Source organism: Trichinella spiralis, assembly GCF_000181795.1.
Source record: "Trichinella spiralis strain ISS 195 chromosome Unknown Scfld4, whole genome shotgun sequence".
In the NCBI taxonomy this organism is placed as follows: domain Eukaryota; kingdom Metazoa; phylum Nematoda; class Enoplea; order Trichinellida; family Trichinellidae; genus Trichinella; species Trichinella spiralis.
The window spans coordinates 3387789-3400999 of record NW_003526943.1 but is presented as its reverse complement, the minus strand read 5'-3'; the positions used below and the strand labels follow the sequence as shown (position 1 = coordinate 3400999).

General features: G+C 28.0%; 2 protein-coding genes across 2 annotated transcripts; both read left to right on the top strand.

The window, feature by feature from the left end:
- The first annotated feature begins 954 nt into the window (after positions 1-954).
- On the top strand, positions 955-3918 carry Tsp_00874 (deoxyribonuclease II family protein). The gene is made up of 6 exons (XM_003376602.1): positions 955-1074; positions 2314-2537; positions 2587-2751; positions 2905-3108; positions 3159-3385; positions 3675-3918. Exons 1-6 carry the CDS (start codon positions 968-970, stop codon positions 3780-3782), a joined length of 1035 nt encoding a protein of 344 aa, XP_003376650.1. The 5' UTR covers positions 955-967; the 3' UTR covers positions 3783-3918.
- Positions 3919-7289: 3371 nt separating this feature from the next.
- Positions 7290-12991, top strand: Tsp_00875 (deoxyribonuclease II family protein). Its single transcript, XM_003376601.1, has 12 exons — positions 7290-7417; positions 7595-7818; positions 7887-8057; positions 8184-8387; positions 8447-8673; positions 9100-9162; positions 11223-11323; positions 11684-11907; positions 11958-12122; positions 12234-12392; positions 12508-12734; positions 12884-12991. Exons 1-12 carry the CDS (start codon positions 7290-7292, stop codon positions 12989-12991), a joined length of 2001 nt encoding a protein of 666 aa, XP_003376649.1.
- The last annotated feature ends 220 nt before the right edge of the window (positions 12992-13211 follow it).

Sequence of the window (13211 nt, the reverse complement as noted above, 5' to 3'; positions counted from 1 at the left end):
AAATACATTTAACCAATAATATATAACTGCTAGGGCCAATCACAGTGTAATAAGAAAATATAATTATTTATGTAACATGCAAGGTTAATTGTTTAATAAAGTCAATATCTCAGTAGCATATTTCATAATTTTTGATTTCAGACTTATTTTTTAGCCTAATTTAAGATATCTTAGTTGAAAATGAACTAAACTATACAATTTTTGGGTAGACGCAATTTCCCCAATGAACTCTGCCTACAGTTTTGCAGTGAATTTCAATGGTTGCTGCTTTGATGCACGTAACTAAATTTCATTGAAATGAAGCATGGTATTCAGTTATGAATTTGCATAGTGATTTATCAGCCTAATCCTATCAGACTGACAACCAATGAAATTCAGACGAGAAAAAGTAGGCTGAGTTCATTGGGGGAAATCAGTACTATATTGCTGCTCCAAGTGATACAAAATTCATCTAAGTAAAGCATTATTTAACAAATAATAAAATGCTATAAAAAGAAATGAATATCTAAGAATAATTAAATCAAAGCAATGCATTGCAGTGCTTCGCTGTGCTATTGTCCTTGGCGGTTGCAGAAAGCACGCGTATCAGCCTTTGATGTGTCTATGCAAATATAATTTTATCATATTTTGCGTATTCTCGTAGTCCTATTTTTTTTATCACATCTTCAACGCATTCAGCATAACTCAAAAGTAATTGAATTGCATTATGTTCTTGCTTTTGTGCTGCTATTTTATGAGCACACATAAAGTATCAAATACACCTTTCTGTATCTATGTGAATGTATTTATTTCATTCTACCTTGCCATGTTTATTGTTTAAATAATATCTAACTCTGATAAGGTAAGTCAATATCATCATTGTAATGTAACAGAATAGCTTTAGTAATAATAAAAATGAATACACGAATATGGTTTTATATAAGAATTAAAATTCTGAAAAATTACTAAACTTCAGTTATATTCAGTTATGCGAATATACATTTTTCTTAGTGCTTTCTGGGTCATCTTGCACAACTGTTTGCAAATTCATGCAGCTAACTGTACATGCAGAACTGCTACAGATGATACAGAATGGTAAGTGGAAAAGCGTATTTTTCAGCATTTAATAAATATTTTTAAAAGAAATTCATAAATGAGCATTTTAAAACATTACCATGCAGCAAAAGCTTGCTGAATGCAAATGAATTTATAAAGTCAGTTATATTTTTAAATAATTGATGAATGAATGATTTTCAAGAAATATTGATCAAATTTTCATTTTAAACTGATTAAAATATCTCATTTGCACTAAAAACTTTTTAAAATGCAGCATTTTTGTTCATTCTGCATAAAGTATAATATGAAATATGATGCATATCAAAAATACACAACGATTATTCAAGTAATAAATTTTTGTGCATATTTTCAAGAATTATTTTATTACTTAATAGTAATACAGTCGAACTTGATTAAGCGCACTTTTCCCTTAAGTGCACAAATTTCTGGCCTAACAAAATTCCCTCTTATACGGTAAAATAATGGATAAGTGCACATTTGAATAAGTGCACAACTTGGTTAAATGCATCGTTTTGCTGAGGTCCACCAGATTTACTTTTCGCAAAATATAGTCCTTAAGTGCACAATAGGTTCTTTCCTGGTCGCTTTATGTCTATCATCAGCTATAACAACTATTGATACTCAGCAAAGTTTATTGCTCCTTATATCAGAATAAGCACGCGTATTATAGAAAAGGTGAACTACGCCAAAGTCATACCAGTTACTCATAAAGAAGTGTCGCAGATCTGGTGACAATTCAGTCATATTTTTAGGACCATCAACATAAATCAGACAAACCTAGACTAAATTGAAGATCAGCTAATAATGCTGGTACACAGTAATAATGATATGGTAAAATATAATTCAATCTTACATTTCTGACTATTTTACTTAAAATAAATGGACATTTTTTTGCATTAAACCTATTTGTACATGTGCAGTTATTTTTCCTTTCAATTACCCTGCATAATTCCAAACTATGGATGAGTGCACAACTTGGATAAGTGCATGGAAATTCTTGCCAAATTCTATGTGCACTTAACCAAGTTCGACTGTAGTATGAATTATATTTCACATGTGCAAAAACAATTTTGTTTGAAAAATTTAAAAGTTTAATGAATGTAGTCATATTTGATAATTGCATTGAAAAGTATTTTTTTGGATTTTTTGGATAATGCTATTCTAATGAACTATTAAATTTCTGCAAAATAAGTTATGAAATGAAAATGAGTTATATAAAATGAAGCAGAAAATGTTTTCACGTCATTTTTATTTTAGGTTTTTACTTTTTAAACCTGTAGGTCTATTAAAGGCTAAGATAATTTCTCCAGCTAATGCTGGTTGGGCAAATGATGGAGCAAATATGAACACCGATTCCGGCCACGCTTTGGTTCAAACGCTTGCTGAATGGATGGGGCCAATACTTGATGACATGACAGCTCTTGGCTATAGCAACACGCCTCCAAAATCTACGATTACATCTCAGACTACTTCATCTAAAGGTATGAACTACAAATACCTTTAAATTTTGACGTGACATATTAATTTTAGGTATTTTAATGTTTGGAAATGAAACTACGGATGGATTTTGGTTACTGCACACTTTTGAACGAGCATTTCCAAACAGCGTTGCCTGGTCATGGCCCTCAAAGTTTACTTCAGAAGGTCACATGGCTCTTTGTTTAAGCATATCTGAAGATAATGTGCCACTAATAGGTATTTTTTAAATCATTTCTACATTACATTAGTTGAACATTTTAAAATAAATAAATGACAGTAACTGAATATAAACTCTTTCTGGTATAAATAAAGATATGAAAGTAATCAGAATGGTTTTAAAGCAGCACTAACATTTAAAACATATTTCAGTTCCTGCACTTCAATATCAGGAAGTAGTAATTTATTTTGGTCAAGTCTCATCAGAAAAGGCAACGGAATTTGCTGATTTAACATCATTGATTGATGGGAGCCTGCCAACAATAACACCACCACTCTGGAACCAGCAAACTATTACAACCCTAAATTCTGCACTCTCAACAGTTGTATATTCCAAAACATCTTCATCCCGATTAGGTAAAAGAATGCACTAAAAAAATAAATCTATTTTAATATGTTATGTTTAGAAATGTATGGTAGCTTCCTCGCTAAAGTTATGGTAGTCAATATGCGCATCTGGGCTGTAACAGATAATACACTCCAAACAACATGTGGTGGGAAAATTGGTTTCGTCAAAGTTGTCAAAAGCCCAGTAACCATTGATGGCACCCAAAATGATAGAAGCAAAGACAAATCTCAATGGGCAGTTATAGATGACAAACCTGTGTTCTGCTTTACAACAAATGGTTACTCTGTAAGTTGCTTCATGCACATTAATAGTTATACGCATGTGCATTAACTTGTCAATTCATTATTTATAAATATTAATTACAAATTATGAAAACTCAAATATGTTATAAAATATTGCTCAACAGTTAAACTACATGATATTTATTAATTTTAGTTCATTTATAAATAGTAAATTCATTAAAAGTTGAAGTTATTAGCTAAAGCTGTTATATACTTTTTAAGTAAGATGGATTGTAAATATAGTCATATTGTATGATTGTTAAATTTTATCTTATAACTTTATTTTAATTTAGACTAAACAGAGAACAGTAGCTGGAAGTGCTACATGCATTACTCAACAAGTAGTCAGCAATTTGTTTGCTACTTCTGCTGCAAATTTTATTCCTTGCCCATACAGCTAATAGAAGAATAGCTTTCAACAATGAAAATATAATACAAATTTCTTACTTTAAATATATTAATAATAGCTTTGCGTTTGCTAAAATGAATGAATTGCACTTTCTAAAAGAAATTTCATAATAAAATAAGTGATCATGATTTCACTTTTTTGATTTTTTGATAATTTTTACTGAAAATGGCTTTGATTTTCAAAAATGAAAAATTCACAGATCACTCCATTTTTATTATAAACTTAATTTTTATTCATATCTTAGAACATAAATGCACAAAACACGTCTTAAATCTATGATATCAATAAACGCTCTTTCAATCATAAATAACTGCTATGAAAGTGTTCAATTCTTATTCTTAGAACAGTCAATACATCTACATTTAAAAACAAATACCATTGCAAAAAAATTATCAAATAGAAATAAACTATAAAATATAACAATTTTAAATGAATTACATTAAATGAATTCTAAATTTACTGTTTAATTAATTTTCTGTTTTACTATTTAATATTTTGACTGCCCTTTTGTTAATCAGATAATAAACGAGAAAGTAAATCGCATTGCTTTATTGTTTTAACAAAAATGGATGAAATTAATCCATCTATGAAAAATAAATAAGTAGCTGCAAATAGAGAGAAATGAGCAGCAGACTGTTTAGCAATTAGATTTTTGTGTCTAATATAAGACGGAAATATTTTAGCTTCATATCGTGTTATATGCCATTTTCTTTTTGCATTTGATTTCTGATTTTTGATTTGTCACCACCTCAAATTGCTAATATGCTACTGTTTAATCTAATTATTATTTATTTAGGAGAAAATTTTCATACTTGGAAAAATTATAAAAGATATTTAGCTGTAAAGTCTATGCTCAGATGTTCACAAATCCAAAGTACGGCATAATTTCATTACAATATATAATTTGTCTTCATTTATTATTATTTTAGCATCAGTATTACCGTGTATTATTTATACTATATGGATGGCATGAACCATACATTATGTATAATATTTATAACTTATGTAGATGAATATAATGCAAAAAATCAGAATGAGAATTTCAGATTTGCTACCTATTTAATTATCTGATTTATGCTTCTGCTTATGTCTGAAAAATTGCTTCATAAAAAAATGCTAAAAAATTTTTAATAATAGTATTCCAAAATATTTTGGAAATGAAGTACTTGAAATATTTAAAGTAAGAAAGATAACTTCATGTAAAGTGTAATTTTAGTTAATAAATGCAAACTACTTTTATGCAATAAAATTTTACAAATGCAATGAAAGATGAAAGTATTTTATCAAAAATGAATAATGTAGAAATTTATAAAATGTCAAGCATTCATATTATTTAGGCACATAAAATATTGTTTACAAATGATTAATCAGTATATTGACATTTTAATAAGTACAATTTATAAATAGTGGAAACAGGTCCTGTACATCCATAGCATAAATTTCTTAATTAATAAAAGACAGACTCTCTAATCAAATAATTTCAGTCTAAAAACAAAAACAACTCAAAACATGCATGACTGCGAATTGCACTGATTTTAGATATGATAAATTAAAATTGTTTGAGCTTTTACCATATTTTTCTTTGTTGCATAGTATTTTTATACAGTGCATAAATTTATGTACAATATCATGTATATGATACTCGCACATTTTCCACAAAGATAATTTGTAGAAACTAAACCAGAAAATTTGAAATACCTGTAGCAATCTTTTTATAAAAATTTTAGCTTCTGTAACATTTCAACAATTTAATCAACTAGCTAATTACTTCAACGCTACTCTAGCATGGTATAAATTTGACATAAGCTTTTACAATATATAATACTACATAAAGATAGGTTTTCATACTTTTATTCACATAGGTTCAATAATGTGCAGTTTATAGAGTATGACTAGCGGTACCTAACAGTATTTGTTGAAATTTCCTCTTAGATACAAAAGCAACATATCATTATATGTTGAAAATCTTTGTTTAAAAAATTTTTATAGATTAAAAAAATTCACTTTATATTACGATTTTAAACTATTTTTTTCAGTTTTTATTGTTATAAATATACTGAACTGCAAATAAACTCTAAATAAAATTTACTATTAGAAATTATTAAATAATGAAATATATTTCAACATAAAGGTGCTGAAGTAAATTATAACACAGAGAAGTCCTAAAAAATACAAATAAGCTGAAATGAATAGATGAAGTAAAGCATAGCAATACAGCGAGAAAAGCATAATAAATATCAATAATGAAATATAGCTGAAGTTTCTGAGTTTTAAAGTTCAAAAAAACACAAATTAATGCATGTAATTAACATAAATCATATTTGCTATTATAATAATGCTTATTATAATTTTATAATACTGATGTTTTAGTCACATATAATAGCAAACACCAATCATTATATAAAATCATGCGTTGCAACTTTATAATTTTTTGAAGTTTATAATTCATTTTTTGTTATTCACATAATATTCATATAGATCACTTATGTATTTATTCATAAAATCAGATTTAATAAAATAAAATTTATTTATAAAATATTAAAAAAATTATAAGTATTCTAATTTTTAGTAACCACATGGTTTGTATTATTCAATGCATTATTTGGAGGTAATAATAATTGACATTTACACTTGTATATTATTTATTGATATGTGAAGCTGTTGCTAATAATATTTCATAAATAGCATCACACACCAAACAAACATTTTGTAGTAACGGAAAGTAAATTGCAGATTTCATTTCATGAAAAATGCAACCCTATTTTGAATGAATTCATCGCATGATGCCCAGCTGAACCTATGCTTTTAAAGGGCAATGCATTTTTAAAATTTTAGATAAAAATAATTCAAAGCTACATTCAGTCACAAATTGCTACATTTAGAATATTTAAAGCAAATAAAAGATGAATATAAAAACACAAAAATACAATAATTTTTAGTTGTTCACTTTCTGTAAATTATATAAAAATTATAAGATATCATGGTCATGAATTTTTACAGTATTGGTGAATGAAAGTGAATTTACACCATGGAAAGCAGTGAAGTCCCTTGGAGAGAGAAAACGCAGCGTAAGCTTTATAAAAGAACGACAAAACAAAAATGCCGATAATATTATTATAAATTATTCATTAATACATATATTTTTTACATTAAATACGTTATTAATTGATTAATATCTTACATAACGTTAGGCAAGATAGCGTAAAAAATTGTTATCTATATTTAAATTATATTTCATATAGTGAATTTTTTGATGATTTTGTAATGTTTAAACTAAAAGGTTTTATTCATTCTTGACTGAATTTATATTATTAGCAGTTTTTGCACTTTTAATGGAAATCTTGGGGTGAAGGATTACAGTTTGCTTTGATAGTCGTTCACGTGAAAATTTTATACTGCAAAGCCATGCTTCATCAATTAACATCTGCGTCTGTGGCAATACAAATTTTATATAAATTACGTTGAAAATAAAATTTATCTTATATAATACTGCTTTGAGATGAGTCTCATAAAACCTCAACACCTTATTCTTTTTCTTATATCTGTATTCATTTTGGTAAAAGCAACAGCAGGAAAGGCAACAAATGCAACAGCTGAATGCAAAGCTCTTGGTAAAGCTGTAGATTGGTATGCACACTCTGAAATGCTTTTTCATCATTTGAATATGAAGAAAATATAAAAGTTTTATTTCCTAAATCTAGCATGAAAGTTATATATATATAATATGAGAGTGTCTAAATGCTAGTTTATTTTAACGAATTTTAAAAGTGTTCTATGTATATGTTATACAAAATAAATTTGCAGGTTTCTTTTCTACAAATTGCCGAAAAAAACTATAGCACAAATAATCAGTGCAACTACTTTTACTTGGACAGCCGATAAAGCGCCATTGACATCAAAAGAAAACAATTCATTAGTTGAAACCCTTGAAGGATGGATTGAACCAATGTCTGAAAATCTCAGCGGTTTTGGTTACAATAATAACCCACCTTCAATGACGGGCATGAGTACACACTCAACTTCAAAAGGTATTTTCAAAGAATCTTTCAACTGAAATATCTAAAAGACACTTTAATATATCAGGATAAAATTACAGGAATACTCATGTTAACAAATTCAGAAACAATAGATGAAGCTTTTTACCTTGTTTATACGATGGACGGTTTTCTGGAAAACGGTGTAGGATGGGTGTGGCCACAAACACTAACAAGTCAGGGACAAATGGGTTTATGCATGCAAATATCTGAGTCAGATATTGCTTCAATAGGTAGGTTTCAATATGAAATAAACAAGTAAATAACAGATTGACATTATTTGTGTTTCACAGCTCTATTGCATTGTTTCTATTAGTAGCAATTCAAAACAATTACTAATTATAATTATTTTGCTATAGCAACATCCCTTTCATATCAACAACCATTAATCTTCTTTTACTCCATGAACGAAACTGTTCAAACGGAGCAGCAAGAATTAATGCAGCTCCTTGAAGGAAATATAGAAGTTCAGACTCCCATGTTTTGGGATTTGCAAACCATAACAACTCAAAAAACATCAGTACCAATAAACATTTATGCAAAAATGTTTGACAGTCGACTTGGTTTGTGTTATTCGTAACTTGTAGCAAAACAGTGCTCATATCAAAATGCCGTTTTTTAGAAATGTATAGCAAATTACTTGTAACAAGGCTACAGGCAAATATACGTATTTGGGCTAAAACTGATGGAACCTTAACTACAACATGCGGTGGAAGAATTGGCTTTGTCAAAGTTGTAAAAAGTCCAATATTAGTTGGTACCCAGCAGGCTACAAGAGTGAATGATCAGTCACAGTGGATAGTTGTAGAAAATCAACCTACGTTTTGCTTTACAACCAACAAATATACTGTACGTTTTAAAAATATTTTAATTTATTATTATGAAATGAATAACATTAAGCATTATATTAAAAGTATAATTGTTTGAATTACATAATCAAGTCTAAATGAAAATACATCATTTAATTACTAAGTAATTACTAAGTATTGCAATGAATGATAAAGTCCATCAAAATATTCCATTTTACGACTTGAACATAATTTTTCAATAACTTTAGCGTAAAGAAATGTTAAGTGCAGCAGGCGCAGCAATTTGTCTTCAACAGTTCCAACTTTCTACAATTTTCTCTACCATAGCAGCAAACATTATTCCTTGCCCGTATGATACAAGTGGAAAATGTTGCTAAAATGACTGCCATAATTTATTTTTGTAGTGCTTTATAAAATAAATATGCATTCATTATTTAAGAAAATTATTAATGCAAAATATTTTAAGCTACATAATAGCAGTTTCATGTTGGTGTCCAATACATTAATTGCACTTCTGAACAGAATCATTGTAAGTTATAAATGTTTATATACATCCGTTCATACAAATAAATGTTCATAATAGACAAATTTAAATTTGTATAATTTCATTTTTACAAGAGAAGTAAGAATAAGATTACAAGAGAATATTTAGATTAACATTTTCTTTGAGCAGATAATATTTTCGACCAGTTTTTTAAAAAAAATTATGCAAAATTTTGAAATGTCATATATCATTTCAAAAAATAATATAAAATATTTTACATACAACCAAATAAAAACATTGCAAATGCATTGCAAAAGCAAAAAAACATCTGTTTTAATTTATTTTACAATAGTTTACTTAATAAATCTTATCAAATATGCTAATTCATCACTTAAAATAATTGCATTTTTGCTTTATAAATTAAGAAATAAGTAAAATGCAGTAAGTAAAATTTAATACTTTTAGTGAGAGAATGTACAATTGAGCATATAAAAATCAATGAAAATCAGTTTTCTGCATTGCAGCATGAAAGTGTTTCATTTATTTAAGAAATTATGTCAACTCACCAATCACAAATTCTAAACAGAAAGTTTTCTAGTGTACAGTATGGTATGTAGTGAAATATGGTAATTTTCATTTAACCACCTGCATTTCAATTCAATTAATTAATTAATTAATTAATTTTATAATATGTAAATTTTTGATTTCTATTGATATTATTGGCAAATAAAAACTGTCTTTGATGTGATCAATTTCTACATAAATCAATTTGTTGTTCTTTTTTTCAAACTGTAGCTAAAACAATCTATAAAAATAATCAAATTTTAGAAGTGCAAATAAATTTAAATCCAAATAAACTTTAGAATAAAACTGAGAATAATGAAATAATTTTTAACGCTTATAAATATTTAATTTTTAAAGCTATAAAAATTTTTAATAAACTATTCTGACAAATGTAACCAAAAAATTTCAAGTTGTATATGTAAATGAAAAGCATTTGCATACAATCACTTGAAAATCATTTTAAAGAATAAAAAGTTATGATAGAAATTAAATTTTTGAACAAAATTGCTTCTACAGTTGGAAAATAATAAAAAGAACTTGCACATGGTGAAAGCCAATCTTTAAAATAAATAATAATGCTTCAATTTATTAAAAAATTTTTGACCTTGAAACTATGTGAATAAAAACATTTTTATGAATGATTTTCTTGTAACTGACGCTTGCTTATTATAATATACAGCATTTTAAAATTAAATACTATATTACTATTAAATATACTTTTCAGACTTTTTTTAATTTAATAAAAGACTGTAGGATATATTTGTTCATTTTATGTAATGCTCTGTTACGTAACAATTAACAGAAGTAGAATATTTAAAAACTTCATTTAAACAACGCGTTAAAATTAATGTCTCTAAAACCCCATAAGCATTTAAATATAAAAATATCAAAACGAAATAAATTTGATTGATTTAAATTAATTTAAAGAAAAGCATAAAGTATAGACCTATGTTGTGTATTAACAAACTTTGCGTATTTATAAACATGCAATTAAAACTTTTATTTGTTATAAATAACCTTAAAGAGGTTATCTTTCTTTTAAAAAAGTTTCCTTTTTTCACCTTTATTTTAAAAAAGAAAAAAATAGCGTAAAAACAACACTTAATGTTTAATACAAGTGGAAAATTCATTGATTATTATTAGATATGAATTTACTAAGAACAATTCGTTGATCGAAGTAGATTCACAATTTGCAAAAATAAGTATTCTTTGCCATCAGCAAAAGGCACGAAGATATTAATTAGTGCCTATGATAAGGCTGTTTTAACAGCTTTGGCGAAGTATAAATTGCATATTTGCGCTAAGCAGCTTTTGATAAATTTAACCCAAGTCAGCTTTCGCTTTTGTGCTGTTCCTCTGTTCACTAGTAAGTTCAGTTTCGAAAGACTGAAAAGTCAAATTTGCACATATTCTCTAAGCTTTAATTTTGGTATTGTTTTAGCAAAGTCTGTCGTATTTATTTTAAAAGAAAATGCCTATAAATAAGTTTCAAATTATGAAATTCAAGCGTATCTGTTGTCGAAATGATGAAAAATTTACAGTTGATTCAATGGTTATTATTTCTAATGATAATGCTTTGGAAAACCAAAGTTCATGCTCTGGATGCTCACTGCACTATCACACCGACCGCTAATGTTGACTGGTACTAAATTTTTATCGTGCTATAAATTAAAATTTTTAACATGTAATTCAAAATTTATTTGTAAGAAAGATATCTTTTGCATTTCTTATGCTTTTCTTAAAATAATATTCTGAAAAATGTTCTTCGGTTAACTATTGTTAAAGACCAGATCTTATGAGAATTGAAAATTAGCATCAATTGTTTATTAATTAACTAACTTCAACTAAAAATGATCCACCTTGTTCCTAAAGTAAAACGTAAATTATTACCGTCTTAGTGTAAGCTTAGAATAAACTAACTAGCTTACCTTACAAAAGTAAAATGCATTATTGAAGTCAATTGCATAACAAAAAATCGCTTAAACATTCAATGTAAATTTAGGTACGTATTTTATAAAGCTCCAGGATACGTTACCGCAAAAATATCCAGCGCAATGAATGTTCCTTGGACTGATGACGCAGCTCCACTGACATCAGACCAAGGGCACGCTTTAGCACTTACTCTTGACAGTTGGTTGGTGCCCCTGACAAATAATTTAAGCGCTTTAGGCTATAGCGATGAACCTCCTTATCTTAGCGGAATAAAAACTCAATCGACTGTGAAGGGTTGGTAGAATAGAATTCAAAATCAATTTTTAAATAATACAGTGTTACAGGAATAATTATGATGTCTAATAATGACCAACCTGCATTTTGGTTTGTTCACACATTTTCAAGATTCTTGGCAAACGCAGTCGCATGGACATGGCCATCAGCACTAACTGGGGAAGGACACATGGCAGTTTGCATGGAAGTATCTGTTACAACTATACAGTCCATTGGTAAAATTCCCCTTATGGATTCACTTAAAAAGCTTTGGCATTGAAATAAAATAAATTTTATAGTAAATTTCAGGAAATTTTATCATTAAAAATGTTCAATTAATTTTATAGCCACATCTTTAACGTACCAACAGCCAGTGATTTATTTCTCTAATATTGATGTTGCTCTACAGCCTAAACAAGTCACTCTTATGAACTTAATTAATGGATTTTCAAAAATTACATCATCTCCATTTTGGCATTTGCAAAGTATTACAACACTATCCAGCGGTATGCCAGTACCAATCTCCATATATTCAAAATTGTCAATGGCTCGTTTAGGTGAAATTTTTTTTCACAAACGATGTAAACTATTGTTAAATGTCAATAAAAGTAATATTTTCAGAGTTTTATGGCAGATTGCTCACCAAACAATTGCAAGCCAATTTGCGTATTTGGAGTCGAACTGATGGAACTTTGACTTCAACTTGTGGAGGAAAAATTGGTCATGTGAAACTGGTCCAAAGCCCAATATCTATTGATGGTCAGCAAAGCAGAAGAGAAGCAGATTATGCTCAATGGGTGTCTGTGGAAAATCACCCTCTAGTTTGTTTTACAACTAACAATTATAATGTAAGAGATTTTATTTTTTATAAAAAAATTTAACTTTAAAAATCCAAAAAAATCAGCAATTTATTTTTAAATCGGTCATTATTTTATCAAGCGGTAAAATGAAAATTAGTTGTTATATGTGATTTTGAATAATGTGAAGTTATTTTTAGAAAGAACAGTACTTATTTTCTGGTGCAGGAGTATGCTTTACACAGCATGCACTGAGCTCAAGCTTTGCTGACATGGCGAAAAACGTCATACCATGTCCATATTCATAAGCAACGCAACTGATAAGTCGATACAACTATCACTGCCAGAAATAATGTCTTGTCTTTATTCATAGAGGAAATAAATTAGAATAACTGCACAAAATGTGAAAACAGAATTTGCTGATGCATGAATTAGCATTGCTTAAAAGAAGCAACCAAGCGCGATAAGTAGCGCTAATAAGTTTGAATCCAATTCCTGCAGATTGCTTTTTTTAAAAAAATACTTCAC